Source organism: Rutilus rutilus (genome assembly GCF_951802725.1).
Source record: "Rutilus rutilus genome assembly, chromosome: 19".
Classification (NCBI taxonomy): Eukaryota; Metazoa; Chordata; class Actinopteri; order Cypriniformes; family Leuciscidae; genus Rutilus; species Rutilus rutilus.
The window spans coordinates 2,986,382-3,012,114 of NC_140232.1; the positions used below are offsets into that span (position 1 = coordinate 2,986,382).

Here is a 25,733-nt window from a genome sequence, read left to right on the forward strand (position 1 = left end):
AAGAGAACAGAGAAAAACACTCACTGCTCTTGACTAAAGAACTTTTTTCTTTAGGCTGATTATCACTAATCTGTGTGTGCATTTATTTTCCTTGAGAACCAAGCAAGTTGACTCATGAAACCATTTGTTTATTATATCGCATATCGCAATCGTAATCGCAATATTGACCTCAATTATCGCAATATGACATTTTCCCCAAATCGTGCAGCCCTAGTTGTTAGGCATTAGAAATGCCATGCATTATGTGAGCGCTTCAAATGATCTCAGACCACAGCTAAACACTTCACAGTGTGTGAAGACTAAACTCGTGTGTTGTGGAGCATCCTCGTTTGTGCACCGTGAACAAACACGCACGGTGAACGCAAAGTGCTCCGGATTCAATGCAACTGATTTATGTAATTAGAAATGTTCTTGGTAGTTACAGCTTCACACAAAGTTAAATGACACGCAGTGACACAGATGAGCTGAGACGAGCTGCTGCTTCTATTTCTATGAAGAATACAGGCACTGAAATACACACGGATCCTCTGAGGATTTCCTTAATGCCAAACGAAGACGCTTGTGTTTAATCAGACCGCCTTAAAATAATGTGTAATATTCAGCATATCCAGTTTCACTATTATTTTATATTGTACATGTTGTTTGCATTCTACTCTTGTTAGTTGAACTTTCTGAAAGTAAGTAAATACGCGTCTCTTTGTTGCGAGACGAGAGTGCAGCGGTCAAATATGTCCATCAAGCTCATGTTTACATATAAAACAATGGAAAAGCAGCGCAGAAAATGAACGGCTTGGTTACGGTTCTTCTCTGCATTGAGCTTCTCTATTTCTACAATGTTTTGAATGACCAACGCGACAGCGCCACATCGAGTGGGTTCAACTGGATAGACTAGCTAAATCTAAATAAAAAAAATTTGTATATAATTTTTGAGAGCCTTGTTACAAAAGCAAAAGTCTCAACATCAAAATCCGTGTCCCAAACACACAATTATAATGTTCTCATGATAATTATATGTAGCCGATCGTTTTGATGGTTTGATTTGATTGATTGATTGATTTTGACTGCCCAGCCCAGAGGCTGATGTGACTGGATTAGGGATATGCATGATTTTGGATTTTTGCTGATATTCAATATTTTTCAAGTCTAGCACTCCTAGAGTTATCTAGAGTTATCGCAGGCGCATGATCAGCATGTTACCTTAGCAAGGCATATCAGACATTAAAAGCTTTTGCACAATGACATCATTTTCATGACGATTAAGCACCTTTCATTACTGTAAATAAGTGCTTCAACAGTCCTCTTTCTACAGTAGTGAAATGAAATAAATACAAATGCATGCTGTTATAAATCATGGTGGTATTTTTCCCACACACACAAGCTTCCATGTTAACTATGTGTACGTGTATGCATGTGTGTTGATCATTGTTTAGATGTAAAAAAAAGTCTAAATTAAAAATATTCATCATTCAAAGCAATCGCATCTCTCCACAACACTCTTCAACCACTAGATTCATATGGGTTTACTTTTATGAGAAATTTATAACTTTTTATTTTATTCTAAGTTTTGGCACCAGGACTTTCAGTGGGGAGACGGAAACCTCCCAGGTTTCACTAAAAACATCTTCATTGGTGTTTCGAAGATTAACCAAAGTCTTATGGGTTTGGAACGACATAAGGGCGAGTAAATGGCCATTTTCTTTTATGGCTGAACTTTTGGATGAATTGTCATGAATATAACAATGTCACAATGAAAAAATCTGTATGGTCCTAAAACAAATCATTTTTCTTTTTGCAAAATAACTTTGCAGTAAATGTGATCGTCATGTGACCTAGCAGATTCAGAAACAAAGCTGTTGTGTATCATATGAAGCGTTTTTTTGTTGTTGTGGCTTTTCATTGCTTCAGCGGGTGTGTCGTTGTCAATGCGAGGCTGTGTTTCAGTGAAAATCTTCTTTGACGTGAGATCACACACACGACTCCTCTGTACATTAACCTCAACACAGGTGAACCGTCACAGCTGTACTAGCTCATGGCACAGGGCTCGATGGATCACCTTGAGTCAGTGCCCCAGTGCATGGCGTAGATCTTTGCCAAGTGTCCCCTCAGTGTCCGTCTAGTGCGCATCTGAATCCGCCCCACAGGCTCAATATTGGCTGTGATCTGCCAGAAACACATGAGAACAAAACCTAGTTCAAGAGACACCCATATATAACTCCATCTGAATACAACAACATGATTTGAGACGTTTATTTGATGTTTAAAGAGTCCTACCTGAGAGAGGGTGGCATCCGCACATGCTTTCCGTGCATCCTTGAGAAGAAAAACACAGATAAAGCCACATTCACAAACACAAACCTTCAGACAGATGCAGAAGTAAAGATGCAAAGAAGTGTCATAACCAGGCACCGCACAGAAAGCGTCAAGCCCAAAGTACACTTTGGTTTTCGATCTCGTGGATTTTGTGCCAATAAGCCTATAACAGCGTCACATGACTGAAACTGTCCTGAGTGACTGGTAAAATGTCTTGTTCCCTGCGGCAGTTCATTAAGATAAAAACAGGAGGAAAAACTGGTTATGACACTGCATGTCAGTGTTTGAGTAAAAACAAAAACAAATGTGTGTAATGAGCGTTGCTGAGGATAAATGTTACTTTGTACAATCTTCATATTACATTCCAGCAAAGATGACAGAAAACTGTCCGGCGTCAAAAACCACGAGGGCGATTGTGCTTTAGACCAGACATGCAGTGGCGATTGAGCCGAATGCACCAGTGAGTGATGGGATATTTTGCTAATAAAATGACTGAACTTTATCATGTCTGTAACATCTTTTGTTACGTTTCATGCACTCAGAGTAAGATCATTTCAGCATTTTCCAACATTTCAGTGTTCACTTCTGGAAAAGCTTGAAGACGCTGGCGTGGACTAGGCCTGTCAAATAGAAATTAGAACTTCGAATATGTGTCAAATTTAAAAAGAAAACTGCACATTCGAATGTAAAAAACGTGCATTAGAATTGTTGATGTGTCGTGATGATGACGTGATGATGACTTGATGATGACGTAACCGACGCGGTTTGTTTTAGCTAGTTTATCCAGTACGGCTGCGTTGTTAATTCGTAAAATGTCGTAAAAAGCCTCTTCCTGCTGGCGAAAACCCTCTCAGCTGGTGGCAAAAATTGTGCAACGACACACTTGACCACACTCGCACATCGGTCAGAGCTGAGTGTGTGTGTGTGTTTTCATCAGCTGGAAACATTGTCAACAAAAGGCGCTCCACACTCGCTGAAGATCAAGTCGCGCGTCTGTTGTTTCTGACGAACAGTATTGTAGATGTCGTGAGTAGAGGTGGATGTTTCTGAATGGCGGTTTGCTATTGTGTGTTCATGTAGTTCATGCAGTGTTTGAAAACAGTTTTATGCACTATAGTAACCTAATTTTCCTTGCATGCACATTAAGGAATCTATGTTTTAAGAACAATTGTTTCAAAAGTTAATGCACTTTAAAAGTGTAATTTCAATAAAAGATGCGATGCTAGATTTGGTTTATATTTGCTTATTGCTTGCGCCCTCTTGTGGGCATAGGAGACAATACAGGACTTTTTTCCTCTAACATTAAGAATTGCCATTGGAATTTGAATATAATTCGAATTTTACAAATATATTTTTCAGCCATTTTGGCAGCCCTAGTGTGCACAGAGCGTCCTGAAAAGAAAACACTATTTTCAAATGTATTCAGATTAATGTATATGTAGCCTATTACGATATGATATGGTAAAGTGTGTGTGTGTGTGTGTGTGTGTGTGTGTGATGTGATGTGTTTTGCATGCAGCGACTGACTCTGATCTGGTTTTTCAGCTGTTCAGCCTCCTGACGCAACTGGTCGAGTTCGCTCATTTTCTTCTGCTAGACGATGGGCTTCACTCCGTCCGCTTACTGCCGCTCGCACTGATCTGAAAAACACACAAACAACATTACTCTATTGATTGCATATTACTAAACAATTGATTTACATGTATGTACATTGCGTAGCAGTGCATTTAAAGATGCAACCTCCTCAAGTTAATGAACTGCCATCAAAACTAATTTAAGATTTGTTGGTTAACATGAACTTACAATGACAAATACTTCTAAAGCATTTATTAAGTAAGGGATATTATTAAGTAAGGGATAATGTACATCCAGCCGGTTGTTATCGCAGAATAAACCCGACGGGGTGATCAGGATCAGGTCTTCATCAGCCTGAAGGGGTTTATTCTGAGATAACAACCGGCTGGATGTACATTATACCGCTTATTACACGGATACTTCCACAAAAGTAAATAATTAGACAAAATATTGATCTGAGTTTAAAATCTGACCAGTTTGTGTCTCATAATCCAACAGTGTACAAAACAATAGTCACAAAATGTCAGCAGCTGTGTTTGTATGAAACGAGAGAGAGCAAGTCCACGATACTGGATGGCTTAATTAATTAACTGTATACAAAATATTGATTTGACTGAGTTTTAATATTTTATTAGCTCACCAAACACAAAACTTCCATGAGGAAAAAGTGAGTGTATAGCATTGCTGACTTCAGTGACCCGGATGAGCCGGTGTTTCTGTGTTCAGTGGTTGTTATCTGGGAATATTATACCGCTGGATGCCGCTATTGACCAATCAGAATCAAGTACTCCACAGAGCCGTGTAATAATCTTAGTTGATGCTAATTTCAATATAAAAGGTCTGCTTTTGCATGATCAGGTCCAGCTGTTTGGGAACATTACGCACCCGATGTGAACGGCGCACACCGACCCGGTCTGATCGCCGTGATGGAGACACCAAGCCTCATTATACACCAGTCGTTCAACCCACAACATGCACAAGCACAGCTGACATCAGCGCTATAGTTAGAGCCCCGTTACCACTGGACACGGCGAGAAAAGACATTTCCAACACTAATGAAGGGATGCGAGCACGTCTCTTTCTCCGCCTGTGTCCTTGCCAACCCGTGAAGCCGTTGCTTAGCAACAGTGTTGTGCAGCGAGCCGGTGCTAAAGATCACCATTACTGCGTGTCTCCAACACAATCACACAACTACACAAACACTTCAGCGCCCGAGCACAGATAATTGCATTACTGTATAGTGAATATGATACGCTGCCGTTTAATTAGACCCTATGATCGGATACACTTTCCTAAAAAAAAATCAGGGATGATCTGAGCACATCCTGTGAGGACTATTGACAAAAACATTTGCATCCCGACAATGCAATGGATTTTTTTTTTTTTTTCTGAGAGGTGATTTAACCTTTTCATCACACTGTGAAGAAAACCGGCCAGCCAATGAGATTCGTGCTTTGGGTCACATGCTCAGAGCCGCTGCTGTTTCCTACTCTCGTCTCGGTTCTCTTGCATTTAATGTTGTTTGGCAAATACCATAGCGAATACAAAAATCTGAATGGCTGTACTACAAACTCATTGCAGAACGTCCCATGACATAATTTCCATTTAAAAGGACTAATTTGACAACTTTTTTCTTCTCCGTGACGTGTGTTTGACCGCTGTATTTCTGCTTTTCAGCCCGAACAGACAAATTAAAATGCAAAAACCGGACTGAATTTTCGTGCTGAACGTTCGTGTTGGTATGAACGACTGCGCTTTGGAGACAACAAAACAAAACAAAATTAATAGTGTTAAACCGCTTTCTCTTTATGGCTTCAACGGCGAAAAATAAACCCCGTTCACGTCAACATCATGTTTCAGAACGCTGATTTCAACAGAAACCCTGGAGTAAGCTGTTATGTTAGCACATGACAACCATGACAGAAAGTGTAAGTAGTTTAATGATCTCTTCTTGACTCGTGGGTATGAGTGTAAAGACAGATGTTTTACTAGAGTCTCGTTAAAACGTCAAACAATGCTAGAGTTGATTCGCTGATTACCTTGAATCAGTTCAAACGGTCCATTTACAAACTCTGCCTCAATGCCAATATATTCAGATATGTTGCATTTAAAAAATATATATTTGGCTAAAAATACATGTAGGTAAATATTGCTGTTTATTCCTATCTCTCTATATATATATATCTCTATATCTCTATATCTCTCTCTCTATCTCTATATATCTCTATATCTCTATATATCTCTATATCTCTCTATATATCTCTATATCTCTATATATGGTCATCTTGCAGCAAGAAAAACTGTGCAGAACATTTCTTGATTAGATTTTCAGTTTTCTCGCATTAAACCCATCAAACCTAATTAGTAAGACATAAATTCACATTACCTTTTTTTTTTTTTTTTTTTTTTGCCCCGCTTAAGCCCTATACAATTCAAATAATTAAAAGCCATAACAAAAATATACCGTATTCATAAGAAAGATACCCATACCTGGCAATATAAGTTCCGTACTTTCTGTATTTCACTGACGGAAATCAATCCACAGGTAAAAAGCGTGTTGAATTATGTGGGTCAAGAGTTGGTTGGTTGGTCAGAGACACTAGAGTAGAGTGCGAGTGGACATAGACACAGAGCTCGTCCCGTTCTCAATGTCACTCCTGTAATCCAGGGACACAGTTGATTCAGCGCGTACGCACAAATCCGGTTAACACCAAATCTGCTGATGAACTCTCCAGCTGACCCAAATCCACTGCAGACACTTTCACTCGCATCTCACATCGAGATGAACAACACAAACCTCTGACCAACAATAGTGGCGACACACTCCTACAGTAGAAGCATCTCGCCTTATTCAGCACAAGCTCTAGTCATTACAAAACGTCCATCTAAAAAGGCACAAAAAGCCATCAGAGGTCCCACAAAAGCAGCACACGATTTAGCTCACGATTCCCTCGCATGACCATTCCCTCAGGTGTGCCGTCTTATTTCTAGAGGACAGTAAAGCCTTACCTGGATCCTGTATTCCCAGACACAGCTCCTGTGTCTCCAGCGACCAAAGACCTTCTGTGTGGATCTACACTGGGTGAACACCTTCACCTGAACGCTAACGGCTGATTGGCCGGCTCCACGTTTAGACACAGAGATGCGGTTTAAGCCTCCCATAATCCAGCTGATAAAGTGTCACGTTAATATTGCTAATACGGGGTCAGCGGCCGCTTCAACCTGGAGACAGCTTTAGCTTCACCTCGACACCGCTCTCCAACACCACACAACTGTACCTTTCAAACAAGCAGTCTGTGTGCAGTATAGCCTAAGTTTCACAAAAACATTCAACACGTGATGAATATGACATAACCAGTGGACATGAGCACACAACAGGCATTTAAAGCAACACCGGAGACAAGAAAGCAGAGCTGATGTCAATCATAGGATAGAAGTAACCGTTTGTGAATCAGAGATGTGGATATTATGCTCAAATGTTATAGAGAATGACATGAGAACAGCAGGGAAGAGGCAAATCAACCACAAAACAGGTTTGCATTTTACATGTATATCAGATAGAGACGCCAGCACCTGATTGGGTAGCGCTGGGGAAGTTCATTTAATCATAAAATGACTACTGTTTTGCATTAGTAAGTGCAGTTACAAATAATATTAAATGTGTGTTTAGTGGAAATTTTACAGTAAAGCATTGAGCTTTAAGATGAAATTAACTTAACAATAATGAGCAAAAAAGTATTTTACATTTTTCAAGTAATTTTAATAATTACTCTTATTAAATGTACCATTGCTCCATTATTTGGGTGCATTTTGTGCATCTCAACAGCGCTGGTTTATGTGTGAAGCACTAAAGATGAAACAGGAAATAATAATATTAATAATAGCAAATATATGCACACACACACAAAAAAAAAAAAAAATCTGATTCTCAATGTTTGTGTACATTTTTATTTCAGGATTCTTTGATGAATAGAAAGTTCAAAAGAACAGCATTTATCTGAAATGTAATCTTTTGTAACATTATAAAAATGTCTTTACTGTCAGTTTTGATCAATATAACGAATCCTTGCTGAATAAAAATATTAATTTCTTACTAATTATTTCCAAAACTTCTGAACGGTAACGTATAAGATTACAACTACACTCTGTTAGCGGTCGCACAAACTCTTCAGTTATGTGTAGCCATTTCTGTTATGTAGGGGTGAATTCAGGTTTATTGGGGCACTTTTCCCCAATCGATCTCAATGGCAAAAACTGTCCCAATTAACATGAAAAACATGAGGAACACCCACTGGAAACACTCAAAGCAGGACAGACTTGGCGCTGCTCGTTTGACCCACACGGGCCATTTATCAGCTTGCAGTCAGTAAATATAAATCACAGTAATTTTTCTTTTTACACTTTTTTGATGTTATTAATACAGATAAATCTGCATCTTGCTCAGACATATGTGGTTGCACTAATGCATGCTAGCGTGTCTTGTAGAGTTTCATGCACAAACTAACCAGCTACATAAATAAAGGATGCAACTGCGAACCACAGCACATGCTCCAAGAGAAAAGCAAAGCAAATATTTGCTCAGCCAGAGACTTTATTTACATGTGCAATTGCAAACATACTTCATCTAATGTTACTTTTACCAGACAGTGTGTCCGTTTTGGACTGAAGAAAAAAAGGAAAGTCAAGTCAAATTAAATTAAATGTATTTTCCACAACACCCACTGTTTCAAAGAAGTTGAACCTGTTCATAACACACATAATGCCCAGCAGTTCAGGCAGGGAAACAAGGTCTCCTTTAACCATGCCACAGCGGAGTCCTCCTGGAAATGATGTGACTGTGTCCACAAAGATGAGCAGCTAAATCTGTGCGGTACAGGAGGTGAGCAGGGCACTGGTTTGTTACACGCTGCCCTGTTTCTGTGGGGTTTAATAATGTAAGACCAGCACGAGCTGCAGGCCGTTAACTCCTTCCTCTCTGCACAGGCCTCGCCGCAGCAGATAACATCAGCTCGACGTGATCTCCGACACAGTTCCTGCAGAAGCAGAGCGAGCAGCGTCAGACAGACCTCAGCACAACCTGAGTCCTGAAGAAGTCAACGCACTCCCGTCTGTTCCTACTGTGACACTTCTGAATGGAAATGTTGATTTCCTCCCGGCGTGAGGTCACATTAAACCTCTAATCTGAACATGAACTACATCAGTTAGAGCTCAGAGCTTCACAGACCCACCAGGCCGGATCTACAGTGCCACCAGTGCAGTCGCTTTGCAGATGAAAATTACTACATGTGAATGTAAAAATATTAGTGCTGGGCAACGATTAATCACATCCAAAATAAAAGTTTGTTTACACATAATATATGTGTGTAGTGTGTATAATTCTTTTGTATATATACACACCTGCATGTATACATACATAGTATATACATGTATATGTGTGTATTTATATATACAAAATAATTATACACACACATATGTAAACACAAACTTATATTTTGGATGTAATCGTTGCCATAGCACTAAAATATATATTTACACCAAATCACAGCTCATGAGTAGTTGTATAATACAATCTGAATAAAAACTATAACTATAAAACTATAACAAGTTGTGAGCGACTGATTACATTTCAGACATTGAACATTTGTTTATTTATGTTTATGAGGTGAAACCGGTTCACATGAGCCTGTCAACTGAAAATATTACATCTGAATGATCAGAAGCAGGGCTGGAACTTACAGGCATTCAATTAATAAAAATGCAAGCGAAATTCTAGGAATAAGGGCAATGCCACTGAACGAGTTCTTGCTTTCAATATTTATAACATAGTTCAGCAATATCACACAGGCGTAGACTGCCGTGCCAAATACCAGCATGACTGCAAATGTGAGAGATTATATTCACAGTTCAATAAACAAGAATTTATATTAAGTGACTTACATTTTAAAGACTACATTGTCTGTTTGTGCTCTAAATCAGCAACAATAACAGTCCCGAACAAAGCAGTGATGCACATCTGAGCAACACACAGCGGTGTTGTGCTCCTCAATAAATCTGCGTTTCTGAACTAATGGTGAGTCAGTGATTCAATGAATCATTCAGAAAGAGTCATCTGGAACGAAACGATTGAATCAATGACTGGACTTTGCTGCCACATGTTTTAGCTTCATATTTCATAATCAAAATTGTAAACCTTAATTTCAGAACATTTTTGTGCCGTGTAAATGCCACCTCTGAGCTGCGTTAAACTGTCTCACGTACATGCATAAAAACACAAAGCCTCTGCAGTGCAAAGATGGATTTAGCTGATTTCAGTTCATTTGAATGGTAACAAAGATTTGTCTTTTTCTAATTGATTTTATCATTTTAGTTTTTAAATCTGAGACACACATTTAATAAGGTTAGGGAAAAAAAACTGCCCTTATAAAAGGTCAAAGATGGTCCAGGAAATCAATTTAAGGGAGCAAACTCCACCCTGTACAGGTAAAGTTAGTGTCTTTCATTGATCATCCGATGACTGCTGTAGTGGAGAGAGCTGTGTGCGCGGCAGGAGCGAGCGGAGACCGTAGCGCTGTGACGCAACGCCACAAAAATAGATATGTGCTCCAATTACCAGCAGAGCTGCCTACTCTCCAAGCGTTTCTCATGTGTGTGTGCCGCTTGCAGTGCAGACTGGCTGCGCAACTTCCAGTGGCAGAGAGATACGGTTCATTCACAAAGCATTGCTTTTTCCCGAGGTCTCAGGATAGGTGTTTTAGATCACGGACAAGCCTCAGTGAATATATGACCCTGACATGGACTGGGGGTGCAGGGGTATAACATGCAAATTGATATGATATGATTTTTTTTTATTTTTTTTTTATTCAAATCACATTTATTTGTATAGCGCTTTTCACTATATATATATATATATATATATATATATATATATATATATATATATATATATATATATATATATATATATATATATATATATATATATATATATATATATATTAGTGCTGTAGCGGTGCGTCGATGACGTCGATTACGTCGACGTCATATTTTTTGCGTCGACGCTTCTTTATTATTATTTTTTTGTACCATTCCCGGAGGTACAGCTCGCCCCACACACACACCGCCCGCCGTGTTATTCTGTCATGTTTTCTCCCTTTCTTTCCAAACCGCGACAAACGCCAGTCTCCTTTCTCTGCAGAATGTGATAAATCAGCTCAACCAATCACAGCGCACCATTCCACGCATTGTAAACAGTAACGGTGGCGCTCTGACACCCGGCATCCTAGTTTTCCTTATCTACTTTGCACTTTTTGATCAACAAACAAACAAAAAAATTTATACATTTGACGGCATTGATGAACCTGTGGTGGATTCTGCCGTAGGGAAGAAACGTAAGCCATCTAAATCTAATCATTTACGTGAGGAGATTAAGAAGATGAGGCACGCGGGAGGAAGAGAAATTCCGACTGTTGCTTGTTCTCACACGACAGCGTCAAACTTCTGTCGAATGCTGACACGTTAACCCCAGGGGATCTTTTAAAAAACTTTCAATTCTTGTACTCAGTCAACGAAAACCGAGCAAGACCAAGCCATTTTACAGCTGATCGCCGCCAAAAAAATTCAGAAGGTATTTCTTAGCGATGGCTGATTGAATGTATGTTTAGTCCAGTAACGTTACGTGCTAAATATAAGATTAGTATTGACCGAGTTTAGAGGCTGTCATGTGGATCAACTTACTTTGTTGTGTATTTTCAACAGTTTCAATATGAAAAATAACTTTTATATTGATTCAATGGATTAATTGCATTTAAAAAAAAAAGTGTCATGAATTTATTGCATTTTTGGGAAAAAATAATCTGTTTTTATAATAAATCTTTGAAAATCAAAATCTGGATTTGAATTATTTATGTTATTATAACCTAAAGATGCTCTGTGAAAGTTTGAAACAGAAAATAGCCTAGTGGTTTTAATCTTGCCACTTTCTTGGTAAAGAAAATAATTTTTTTACTCAAATTAATCAAAATGGATTTATCACGTTTATTCTATATTATTCAGAAGTAAACATTGTAGCTGACAGTGTGTTTATGTCAGAATGTTTATTTTTTAAACCACAACCTTCTAAGTGCTTCTTTTACCAATATATTTAACATATCTTTTGCATTTCTCATCCAAACAACGTCAAACTTGGCACTGCACTTACTCGTGCCCAGACAACTGTCGAGTTTGAAATCCATCGGAGTAACGGTTCGAGAGATATGCGAATAACAGACAGGATAATTAATTCAAATTAGTCGTTAGATTAGTCGACTAATCGATAAAATAATCGCCCGACTAATCGTTTAATAAATAATCGTTTACCCCAGCCCTAATATATATATATATATATATATATATATATATATATATATATATATATATATATATATATATATATATATATATATATATAGTGCAACAGATGGATCATTTATTACCTATAAAGTGAGGTGTACAGGTGCAACAGTGGAATGGTGGCGAGGGCTATAAACATACACAAGTGCACAGCGTCAGACCATTCGCAGTGAGTTCACTTCAAAGATCTGGCTGTTTTCACATTGATTGACCATGACAACCGACAAATATGCACAAGCGTCACGGATCCACTGCATCCAACTAAGATGAGAAACCATTCTTGACAAAGTAAAGATTGATGTTAGCATCCTGGACACTTATCAGTTTTGCATCAGTCAATATATTTGACTCATGAGTGATTTAACTTTGACTGCATTACAGAAGACAAGCTACTTTAAGAACTAACCAGCAGTTACTGGTTTGAAGAATGATGTGATACCAATATGAATTTGCACACGACTGCATTGTTATTTCCAGATAATTTAATTGATTTATCTTTTTAAATGCGTTTGAGAATTTTTTCAAATAACTATAATTTAATCAAGAACTAAAACCGATCGACCGGCCAGGGTCTGGGATCTGCCAATCTGCCTGGACACCAATGACCGGCCAGGGTCTGGGATCTGCCAATCTGCCTGGACACCGATGACCGGCCAGGGTCTGGGATCTTCCAATCTGCCTGGACACCGATGACCGGCCAGGGTCTGGGATCTGCCAATCTGCCTGGACACCGATGACCGGCCAGGGTCTGGGATCTTCCAATCTGCCTGGACACCGATGACCGGCCAGGGTCTGGGATCTGCCAATCTGCCTGGACACCGGTGACCGGCCAGGGTCTGGGATCTTCCAATCTGCCTGGACACCGATGACCGGCCAGGGTCTGGGATCTTCCAATCTGCCTGGACACCGATGACCGGCCAGGGTCTGGGATCTGCCAATCTGCCTGGACACCGATGACCGGCCAGGGTCTGGGATCTGCCAATCTGCCTGGACACCGATGACCGGCAAGGGTCTGGGATCTTCCAATCTGCCTGGACACCGATGACCGGCCAGGGTCTGGGATCTTCCAATCTGCCTGGACACCGATGACCGGCCAGGGTCTGGGATCTGCCAATCTGCCTGGACACCGATGACCGGCCAGGGTCTGGGATCTTCCAATCTGCCTGGAGACCGATGACCGGCCAGGGTCTGGGATCTTCCAATCTGCCTGGACACCGATGACCGGCCAGGGTCTGGGATCTGCCAATCTGCCTGGACACCGATGACCGGCCAGGGTCTGGGATCTTCCAATCTGCCTGGAGACCGATGACCGGCCAGGGTCTGGGATCTTCCAATCTGCCTGGACACCGATGACCGGCCAGGGTCTGGGATCTGCCAATCTGCCTGGACACCGATGACCGGCCAGGGTCTGGAATCTGCCAATCTGCCTGGACACCGATGACCGGCCAGGGTCTGGGATCTTCCAATCTGCCTGGAGACCGATGACCGGCCAGGGTCTGGGATCTTCCAATCTGCCTGGAGACCGGTGACCGGCCGCTCAGTCTTACGTCTTTCCGGTTCGGAGCCGGATCGTTTTGTTGCCAGAGGCACAGGCTATAGACATCAGCTTTGCGTTCTCGCTCTCTTCTGTTTTGGAGCCCAATTACTTGAGAAAGTTAACGCATGTTGTGTAACAGTATATTAGATCTGTGCATTAACCGACCGATTTATCAGTCTGACGATTTTATCGGCCGATATGAGCCTGTCAGAGAATATCGGTATCGGCGTATATGACGAATATACAGAACATATAACGTGGATAAAATGCTTGTAAAATGTATAACTACGTAGTTTGTCCAGCAGAGCGCGCTCTATTGTTTGCTAATGGCGACCCATGTCACTGTAGAGACGCCAGCCAACCCTTTCACTTCAGCAATGAGGTCTCTTCTTCAGACACTGTGTAAGATGCGCACACATTAGCTTCCACTCCACTGACAAGGTATGAAACATGGCTAGCTAATGTAGCAAACGAGTATGATAAGCTCGTTGTGAGTAAAAGACGGGGACATTGTTTATTTGCTGTATAGCACTGCGTCTCACCAGCTGACAACGTAGCGTTAAATCACCATTCATCAGACTCACGCCTCCACCGCACTGGTAACTAGTTAGCAACTTACCTTTAAGACACCGCTTGACTGCTTGTCTGCTGCTGCCTGAACGAGACACCGGAGCGGCACGATGCCACAAAGGACAGTTGAACCCATTATAATTTGTGATGTTGTCTACTAGGGCTGTGCAATTAATTGCAAAACAATCACGATTTGAGCACATGTGACTTCTAAACTGCACGAGGCTGCGATTTTATTTATATGTGACCCTGGATCACAAAACCAAGTCACATGTCTCACGGGTATATTTGTGGCAATAGCCAACAATACATTGTACGGGTCAAAATGATCGATTTTCCTGTTATGCCAAAAATCATTAGGATATTCAGTAAAGATCATGTTCCATTAAGATATTTTGTAAATTTCCTACCGTAAATATATAAAACATTTTTCTCAATGAGATTTTCTCAATGTTTCGATTTGTTTGCACCCTCAGATTCCAGATGTTCAATAGTTGCATCTCGGCCAAATATTGTCCTATCATAACAAACCACACATCAATGGAAAGCTTATTTATTCAACTTCCAGATGATATATACATCTTAATTTCAAAAAAATGGCCCACGTGACGGTTTTGTGGCCCAGGGTCACATATTTTAATTCAGAATACTGCAACGTTCTTGTGCGCATGTTTAAGATGTTAACCAATCAGAGCTCACTCAGCGCACCATGCAAGTTACGATGGAGCTGCGCGGGAGAACAGAAGAGGCGAACGGGAGGAAAGAAAAGAAAATATGATGCAGGTCAGAATAAAAATGATTTGGTGCCAAAGAGGAAATTCAATATCAGTCGTTCGGGAATATTTGGGATTCAGGAGAGAGGATGCGTCACAGAGAAAGGTCATTCGCAAGACCTGTGACATGATTAATTGCAACGAAACGGGGCAATACTACAAACCTGTTTCAACACTTAAAACAGCGCCATAAAAATAAACCGTATGATCAATGCAGGTCGACAAAGTCCATCGAAACTAACAAAAGCACCTCAAAGCCAGCCTGAACCGACTGAACAAGTATCCATCGGGATCAAAACGGCACAAAGAAATTACCGACTCAATCATATATGCAAAGAGTAAGACATGGTTTGCGTTACAAACATCGTCAGTAAAGACGGCTTCCGAAGAATAACACGAACACAGTTGCTATTACCCGAAATGTATGATGTCAGAGTGAGAGTCAACACAGTTAACGTATGCTAGTTCATGGTGCATTAACTAATGTTAACAGTGACAACGTTTGATTTTAATAATGTATTAGTAAATGCTAAAACGACAACGCTTTGCTTTAAACTGTGGGCGAGGAGTTGTAGCGTTTATGTTTTAGCCAGTTGCACATAATGTATAACATAGCCTACATAGATACACTCACAATACTTGTTTTCAAAGCTTTGAATTAACACACTGTTTGCCAGACAACATTGGACAGGATGTTGAACTATTTTTTATTATAAAAATACAGAAAAATGGGGAAAGAAATTAAATGATTTAACCAAAGAAATAAAATGAATCGATTATCATCAAAATAGCCAGATGCAGCCCTATAACTGAATACCGTCTAAAGCCCAACAAACTAAAGACAGTTCTAGCTATATCTAAAAATATCTTTAGTTTTTTGGGCTTTATATCACACAGCTGTGATAAAGCGTGTGATATCTGGAGGCAAATGCATCGATTGTTATATGGCACACCAGTGTTGTCACATGACCTCGCGAGTCAGCTGAGAGCATGTGTTACAAACAGGAAATGGAGGGTGGGGTGAGCCGCAAAACTAGAACAAAGACACACACACACTCAACTACAGCTCACGCACATTCAGATACTCAAAGAAACGACTGATTAATGTCATATGTTCACTTCTGAGTGTTGCATTACTGGGTAAAACTGCCTAGTCGAGATGGCTGAAAGAGACAAGGCCATTCCACAATAAGACATGAACTCAGAGTTGAACCCAGGGTCCAAAACAAACACTCGATGTGTTAAACAGGCTTCAGCCAGTAACACTATCAGCACTGAAACACAACACTGGCCGACACTGAAGTCTGACCTTCCTGAAGTGATGTGTGATGCAAGTAACTAAACATATTGCTCTTCAAATGTGGGGGTTTTTCAGTGTAAAGTCATTTCTTTCTCTAGAAGTTCACGTTATGACACATAACAATCATCACTTTAAGCCGTGAAATTACAATTTTAGCAACAGCAGACTGTTGTGTCAGGCTTCCCTGAGCAAAACACTGGATTTGTGACTGGTAACAGCGATTTTGGCGGTAGTTGTCGTCCTGAAGACAATTCAGAAAGTATTCAAGCCCCTTCATTTTTGCACATTTTGTTATGCTGCAGTTTAGTTTCCTCACATCAGTCTAGCGGTCCCTAACCTTACCTGTGGTTTAAAATACAAAATGAACAAGAACATTGTACCAAATATTTACTTGGTTAAAGGAATAGATCACTTCAAAATGAAAATGCTGTCATCTTTTACTCCCTCTCAAGTCGTTTAAAACCTGTATGAATTTCCTTCTTCTGAAAACGATGATATTTTGAAGAATGTTTAGTATTTTTTTTTCCTCCTACCATGGGAGGCAATGGGGTCAAAAATGTTTGGTTATCGACATTCTTCAAATGATCTTCCTTTGTGTTCAGCAGAAGAAATATTCATACCGGCTGGAAATGACTTGAGGGCGAGTAAATGACAGCATTTTCATTTCAAGTGAACGATTCCTTTAAAGCTACACTGTGTACTTTAAGTTGATTCTTAGCAAAAAACACTTTGTCCTTTCAAAATGATATGTGCTCATTAATGTGCAATTACTTCTACCAACTAATCAAGTATTCTCGTAAGCGTAGAATCTGCCATTTAGAATACATACGAGCGAGTCGCTCGACTGGTGGCAGCCATGTTGCGCCTCCATCTTGAAAAAACATGTGCCAAAGAGGGACATACCTGGAAATTCAAGCTTTGCCTTTCGCGTTTTAACACACAGTGGCGCCGTGACGAATGCGAGGGGGAGATTACTCACGACTGCCGGCAGATTTACAATAATACGGCCACTGTAGGAGTTAAAACGCCCTCGGAATGGGAGGGGCTAGAAAGTAATATTCAGTTAGTAGTCAAACAATTTCACCGCTAGATGGGAGAAAATCCTACACAGTGCAGCTTTAAACTTGCCTAATATAAAATGTATGTTTTTTTTCATGTCAATCTTGTGTTAAATTTTTTAAATTAAAGAGTAAATATCATGTAAAACACATAGCCTATTATTGCAGCAATGTTGTAGATGTGTTTTTTTTTTGTATTCCAATTAAATTGTGTGATAATACTTATTGGCCATCTGCAAATCTAGATCGAGCACAAATGGGTGACTCTGCTCCAGTGCTGATGGGGAGGACAGAATCAGTGTGTGTGCCTCGCTGTATGGGTGAAACACAGTTGTGCTCACTTCAGAGCTGAATTCAAAAGTAAAGCTGTCATCTGATGGCACAGATTCATATAAATAAATAAAAAACACTCTCTGAAAGCATGTCCACTCTCTCTGAGTGCCGCCACTGGTCACACAATCCTAACACACACACACACACACACACACACACACACACACACACCGGCCACCTCTCTCACACAGCGCTTTGTGTCTGTCTGTAGCCTGAAGTGATGAAGTGTGTGAAGCATTGAGTGTCCGGAGCATTAATGCACACACTGAATAGGCCTGACCGCTTCTGTGTGTGTGTGTGTGTGTGTGTGTGTGTGTGTGTGTGTGCCTGCAGCCATGCACTAGGGATGGAGTATGCAATATTCCCCAGCACTCATGCGTGGAGCAGACGCACAATGCAGGAGGAGGAGGAGGAGGAGGAGGAAGAAGATGCTGGAGGGCACGTCTTAAAAGCCTGAATCTTTGACTCCATTCTGCCCTTTCAAAGAAACATGAGCGTCATCCCCTGGCCTCCATCCTCAGAGCGCTGCTGCTCTACAATCCTTCTACACATTAACACACACTCCATATACAACCACTAACAGAATCAAGAAACAATCTGGCGTTGTCAAAAACTGGCCAAAAATTGATGCACCAAATAAATGTTGTGATTGGGGGGGGGGGGGGGGGACGGGTAGAGGGGGATATGGCAAAAATATCATATCACGATTTTTTTCAGGAAAATCACGATTCACGATTTTATCACGATTCTTTTTCATGTTGGTTTTACTATTTTGTGACTGAGCATTACAACTAGGCCTAATGTCCATATTTTAAAAACAAGGCTTAGGTAACAAAATATAAAATAAAAAAGAATGGCAGACATGGGCGAAGATAAAAATATTTGTCATTTTTCTTTGTTATTAAATATTAAGATCAAAGATACACATTACACATACACAACTTAATATACAAATGAAATAAACAGTGCTTTATGTGTTCAGCTACAGTAGGTGCATTTAACAGTAGCACTGAAGAAAGTAAATGAACAAATATGAAAATAAAACAAAACAGACTTCACTGTATAAATTATACATCGGTACTCATTAAAGCTACTATTAAAGTTATCAGTCAAGAGCAGTGAGTGATTCTGTCTTTGCATTTTGTTGTTTTATTAACATTAAAGGGATAGTTCTCCTAAAAATTCAAACTGTCATAATTTACACTCTCAAGTTGTTTTAAACTCGAATAAGTTTCTTTCTTCTGTTGAAAATAAAAGTTATTTGGAAGAATGTGGGAAACCAAACAGCCACACTCTTCAAAATATTAATATTAGAAAAATATTAGAAGGAAATTAATACAGGTTTGGAAACAACATTAAAGTGCGTAAATAATGAGATCATTTTTATTTATGAGACCCGAATTTTCACATCATTGTGTGGTTTTCAATATTTGAATAAATACTTTTATATCTACTTTTAGAACATTTTATAGGATATTGGTAATACTAGTTCAACTGTGTTGCCCTGCTGGTTCAGTGCAGCCATGTCTGCTTCTTATATGGTGTTTTAAGGAGCTTGTTTTGCTTGTGATATCTGGCAACTCTTCAGCTGGAGCTTTAGTGAAGAACAGGAAGAGTTCAGAGGAGCAGAAGGAAAGCAGCGGTGTGCAAACCGAACACCAGCTACTGATAGTGCCGATTAGTCTGGAGTTATTTAATAAAGTAGTTATTTAATAAAGCACAATTATACACAACTTGTAAGCGCGATGAGTGTCCTCAAGGCCACCGCTGCTCAGCCATTCACCTCTCACAGTCTTTTAGCAATAAAACGTGATGGTTTAGTGAGTGTTAAGTTGAGAGACGTATCAAGTCACGTGATTATCAGCTGGTTCCGATCAGTATAGAGTTATAAATATAATACGTGCCGTTGCATTCTCAATATTTAGTGATTTAGCCTCAGATACAGGATGTTCATTTGCTTTTACAACAGGTATTGCTCGTTACACGGACACGCTTCTGGTGTGTAAGTGTCAAGTAAGCTTAGCTTCCGCCTTCTTTGTAAAAATAGATTTTTGAAATGTATGAATCGATTCGAATCGGTGGAAGACAGAATCGCGACTCATATGTGAATTGATTTTTCCCCTCCACACACCTAGACATTAGAGTCGACACGCGTCCAGGAGAGGAGAGTTTTCCTGTGCTGTCAATGGCACATCTATTTATAACCTGCCATTGTAGAGGACAAGCAGCGCTGCGATCCAGTCTCGCTCTGAGCCTGCAGTGGAAAATGAAGAGCTGGTGCAACAGCGCAATAAAAGCACCAATGCAATCCAACAAAATATGCAAAGTAAACCCTGACACTAGATTCTCAAATCTTACTAGGATTGATGAGTATATCAAATATTTGCTGTATTATTCAATAATAATATTGTATAAATTGCCTATAGACCATGTTGACCTGTTCTGTCACACTTGAAGTTTTTAATAGCATCTCTGATTTACATCTCAGAAGAAAACTAGACACAGATATTTCAGAGGTCAGATTCATGTTCACCACTTTGTTCTTTTGAAGTGTCTGTCAAAACAAATGGATTCAAAACTTTTGTCTGTCTTTATTCAATTACATAGATATATTGTTCCCGTTTCATTTATATTGGTGCATATAAATGAAATAAAAAGACTTGAATATACTTTCTTGTGTGTTATACATCCTGATAATAAATACATGCTGATTAATTACATGCAGGGATGGACATTAACTTTTTTGTCCACCGGCCACTGTGGCGGATGGATTTCAAAATCTACCAGCCACTCAATGTTTTTACCAGCCACTTTCTTGTTTTTAACCGACAATGTGTAACTGCATGTGAAAATTAATACTACAAGATCTACAATACTTCAGCAGTTTATTTAATCTCAAGTCTCAATGAAATACTGACATTTTCTCTTTCTCTCTTATATATATTTCTCTTTTACCTGGATGTGGCATTTGAATGATTCGTGGTCTTTTATGGCTTCCAGTTTTAGGCTTTTAGTCCCAACAATGAAACTAGGGCTGGGCGATATGGACCAAAAGTCATATCCCGATTATTTAGGCTGAATATCGATATACGATATATATCCCGGTATTTTTTCTGCAAAGTGAGAGCAAATGTTCAGTCAAAGTCAAAGCCAAATATGACATGTCAAGTAGTTTTTTATTGAAACCGGCTATTTCCACACACACAAGTACTGTCCCCCTTAACATAAATTGTAAGAAAATGACTAATAGTAAAGACTAGTACTAATAAATAAACATTAGGTATATGCTAAAGCTATTAAATAGCAGTCCCAAACTAGTTTTTGTTAATACAATGTTGGTATGAGCCACTAGAGTCATTTAAAAATATAAAAAATAACACAAAGAAAAATAAAGTGGCATTTTGGGGTTAATATGGAAACGACAGTTACCATGGTGAATACACAATATTAACAATAACTGTTAATGAACCATGGTAACTGCTCCTGGTGAACAGAATGAAAATCATACCTGCATTACTTTTATTTTGTGTAATTTACAACGTAACGGCGTTGCATGCTCGTAGTTTATTTTGCACTTTATACAGTGAGGCGATACACAGCGCGCGGCGCCGCATGCGCGTGCAATTGAAGAGTGTGCGCTCCGAGAACAGGATAACGGCTGACGTGACAGGACAAGAAAGTCCGTTTTTCTGAGGTGAAAGACTTTATTTCAGCGTACACTTATGTCCTCTAAAAGTGTCCGCCGTCTGTGTGAAACAGTATATTTTTATTTACCCGCCACGGTGGCCGGTAGGTGAAGCGAGTTTACCCGCCACAACACAAAAATCACCCGCATTTGGCTGGTGGCGGGTGCTAATTTCCATCCCTGATTACATGTTTACTCGTGATCATCAAATATATTGACCTGGCAGGTTTTTTTTAGTTATTGGCATCAGACAAAAACTTTCTGTTTGGCTGATAAGAGTTTGAAATAGGACTTTTATTTTGACAGCACCCGAGCTCCCATTCTCCGTCTTCATTAGCTGACTGTCTTAAAGGGGTCGTATGATGCTATTTTAAAAGTTAATTATTTTGATTATTGGGTGTAATGAAATAAGTTAACATGCTTTAATGTTTAAAAAACACATTTTTTCACATACTGTACATTATTGTAGTTCCTCTACTCCCAGTCTGTCTGAAATGCGCTGATTTCTACAACGTCCCTCCTTCGGAAAAGCTCAGAGTGCTCTGATTGGCCAGCAGACCCAGTGCGCTGTGATTGGCCAAACACCTTAAGTGCGTCTCAGAAATGTAACGACCCCCTTTCCATAATCGCGAGCTTCATCCTCCAAAGCTTATAAAGCATTTTTAAACACAATTAATAATAATGTCGTCGGTTTAACCGTATCAGTTCGAGCACGACTTGAGCAAATCGTTTTAATTCACTGATTTTACGGCATTATGCTAATATTTCACACAGTGCCGTGGACGTTTGAGGAAGTAATATCTTTGATTTCAAACTATGTGCCGCTATATCAAGTTTGCTGCTATGTCATATTCATAACATGTTCACTGCGTACTGTGTGTAAAATGAACATGATATGGTCTTTATTGAGTCCCAGTGTACACAAACTTACACAGCATCTGATTGCTCACAGAATTAAGACGCTATCTAAAGTATGAAATGAATCTGTTTTTTTAAGTTCAAATAATTTTTTCTAATGGATTTATTTTCATAATTATTTATTTCTAATTCTAGTAACTATACATGTCATCGCAGAAAGTTATGCGTGTGCTATTTACTATATGTAAAGTACATAGTGTGATATTGGTCACCATGCTCTCCCAAAACGATCATCCAATCATTTTTACCATTTTAATTCAGAGCAAAAGCCCGAATATCAAGACATGACAAACAGCTAAAAAAACTGATTCATACGCATTACCCAACACTGGTTACTACACACTTTCTTGGGCAGCACTGAACTCAAGACGGCCTGATCGCACAGCATCACTTCCTCTTCTAGTCAAAGGTTAATGATATTGTCCACTGAACATGGGTGCCAATACTGTGGGTTTAATACATTCACAAGCACATGTGTTTATTCATTCGCTGATGAGGACTTTAACGGTCACAGCTTCCTGTCAACTTAGTGATTAGTGTAGTCGTGTGGATCTAAATCTACAAAACTGCAGGAGGAATGAACATCTGTGACTAATATTTGCTCTGGTTTTGAGGGAAGTGCGCATGTAAAAGTATGTAGGTCACATGACATACTGAAAGAGATTTCTGGTGATTGAACATAATGACATGAGGAGAACCGTTCTGCCGGCGCGTCCATTAACGGGCCATTACAGACCACTGACACGAGCCTCGTCTATTTTAAGCCATCATGGTGACCACAATAACACAACACAACACATAATGCCATGATAAAACTGCACTAAAGAGTAGTCTCAGGTTCTGCTTTACATTACTTCACGCTGCCGGTCCGGTCGGGCCAGTATCCTTCAGATTCTGCAAATACTTTCACTGTTTGTTTAGTAACAAACTTATTTTAGAATATACACATGCCTTATTTTTTTCAATGAAAGTTATTTTTTCTGTGAGACAAATTATTTCAAAACGTTCAAAATGTTTTTTTTTTTTTTTTTTTATCTAAACCTAGAAGCTAAAAGCCATGCAAGACTATGACAACTAAAAAATTCATAAACGCCTTTAAATTATGGGAAATAAATATAAAACTCATAAATTATGGGAAAGGGTTTAGAACATTGTTTTACACGGTTCATAATGGATGAACTTCACGAGTCGCTTCACCAGCGTAAAATCTACTGACAAATGAAGACAAGAAACACAAGAGTCAAGAAACTCGAAGGTCTTCACAACAAAACGCCAAAATAAAAGTTGTTTAACTTGAAGAAATGAAGACAGAAATATATTGGCCAACTCAATGTACTGTAAATAAATAAATAACTATATTAATGAATATCATCCATGTTTTAATTTATACAGTAAACCTCTTTTGTGCAGCACCTTATTAAATAAAAATGCTATATTTGGTGATAACGGTATAGTTATAAATTCAGTTAATCACACTTTTAAATTGTTAGAGCTTCATGAATTAATCTGACTACAACCATTGTTTTTGAATTCAATTGATTAGACATGTTTTTTGATCCTTCATTTAAATGTGTTTCATGATTTCAACTAATTTAACATGCTTTTTGATTACTAAAATTTTATGGAATCCAAAAAATTTAAACAGAAAAAGCGGAATTTGGGAAAAAAATTATATAGAATTTTGGAAAAAAATACAACAGATTTCATAGGGCCCAACAAACCCAAGCAAAGAAGATGTGTGTAAACCAGAGGGATCGGAGCCACCAGAAGTTGCTTACACACAAGTATGCTAACGTGATCATGAAACGTGGGAAATCTGAATGAAACGTGGAACCCGTGAAGAGGAAACGACTCTGTGTTTTCATCATAGTTCTCAATCTGATCCACACAAAGTCTTAGACAAAAACTCGATTTTCTCAGGTTATTGTTAAAACTCTTGCTGATACGTGTTGATAAAGAACGAATGAAAAAGGTGTTTTGTTTAAAGCAGATGTTCTGTTCTTTATTTTAATATACGAGATATACGAATGTGTCCCATACATTCGTCTAGTTGTAGCGGCCCGTCACAGTATCCAGTCTGACCGCTACAAATAGATTTTAAAATGCGTGAAATCTTGTGTACAGAAGACTGGCTGAGCATCTCTCTCTCACACACGAGGTGTTTCTATGCGTCTCACTGTGTACTGGCGTCATCACTCACAGATGTTACTGACGGAGAAGACGACATCACGAACACACTCACCTGCACAAATCTGTCCACAACCCCTGCGCTAAAGCTAACTCTGGTAAGAGTGTGTTCTGAACGCGGACACCTAACTCTTCTAGCACCTTTTCTGCAAGCATGTAATTAAGGGCAACTAAGGACGGCTAAGCTAGACGTTAGATACAGCCGGGTGGTCGATGCTAGCAGGCTGTACAAAGGCTAACGCTAACCGATATCGACTGTATTGTTAACTTTAACTCTGACGCAGAATGTTTGCATCTTCAATCCTGATGAATATTGAAAGATATTTTCCACATATAAAGATGTCCAGAAGAGTCTCAAACCGAGGTCTTAGCAAAACTGAGTTAGAAACTTCCACGACGGGAAAGCTGGTTATCCGGTTGGTTTGATTTGCTAGTTTCCAGGCTGAATCAGGGTCGGGACCAGAGAGAGAGAGAGACGCAGCAGGGGAGATGGGCAAGCAGGACAGGTCAGGAACGCTTATTTCTCAGGAAAAGGAGACTCATTTCTATTTTTCTGAAATGTCCATTTGCCTGGTAGACACGACACCAACGAGCCCGACGCACTGGGTTTCATTCAGAGTGGCTGATGTGCCTTGTTTTAAGACACACTGCATGGTCAATTTAATAACTGCATTATTTGTACCATCATCTTTAATCTAAAGATTAAAATCTTTCAACTTTCTACATATAAAAGGAGCTAAATGCATCTATTTATTAAGATTGATTGAGATCTGTTTGATGTGATGCACTGAAATGAGGATAGTTTGCATGTCTGACCAATCCTAAACCGCAGCGACGCTTTGTTTTGTTTTTTAAATGTAGGTTCCTGTTACAACTCAGATTCTGAGGAGCATCAAAGAGGTGGACAGCCTTCACTCGCTGGATCATTCCCGTCTCATCTTCATCAGGACCTCAATGATCCCCAAGAACATGTGGTCTTCAACGTTCAGCACGAGGAGGAGAGGAAGAGGAGAGGACAAGATGTCAAAGAAGAGCCAGAGGAGGAGCAATGGGCCAGATGATGGACACGATAACCAGCCAAAATCGACACGCTACATGT

General features: G+C 39.5%; 1 protein-coding gene across 1 annotated transcript in view; it reads right to left on the reverse strand.

Moving 5' to 3' along the window:
- Positions 1 to 25,733, reverse strand: part of gnb1a (guanine nucleotide binding protein (G protein), beta polypeptide 1a) — a 49,550-nt gene that overhangs the window by 12,531 nt on the left and 11,286 nt on the right. Inside the window, exons 2-4 of the mRNA XM_084389817.1 lie at positions 3,838 to 3,950; positions 2,272 to 2,310; positions 2,054 to 2,160 (exon numbers count right to left, since the gene is read on the reverse strand). Coding sequence (XP_084245943.1) covers positions 2,054 to 2,160; positions 2,272 to 2,310; positions 3,838 to 3,894 — 203 coding nt within the window. The 5' untranslated portion in view covers positions 3,895 to 3,950. The remainder of the gene's footprint in view (positions 1 to 2,053; positions 2,161 to 2,271; positions 2,311 to 3,837; positions 3,951 to 25,733) is intronic.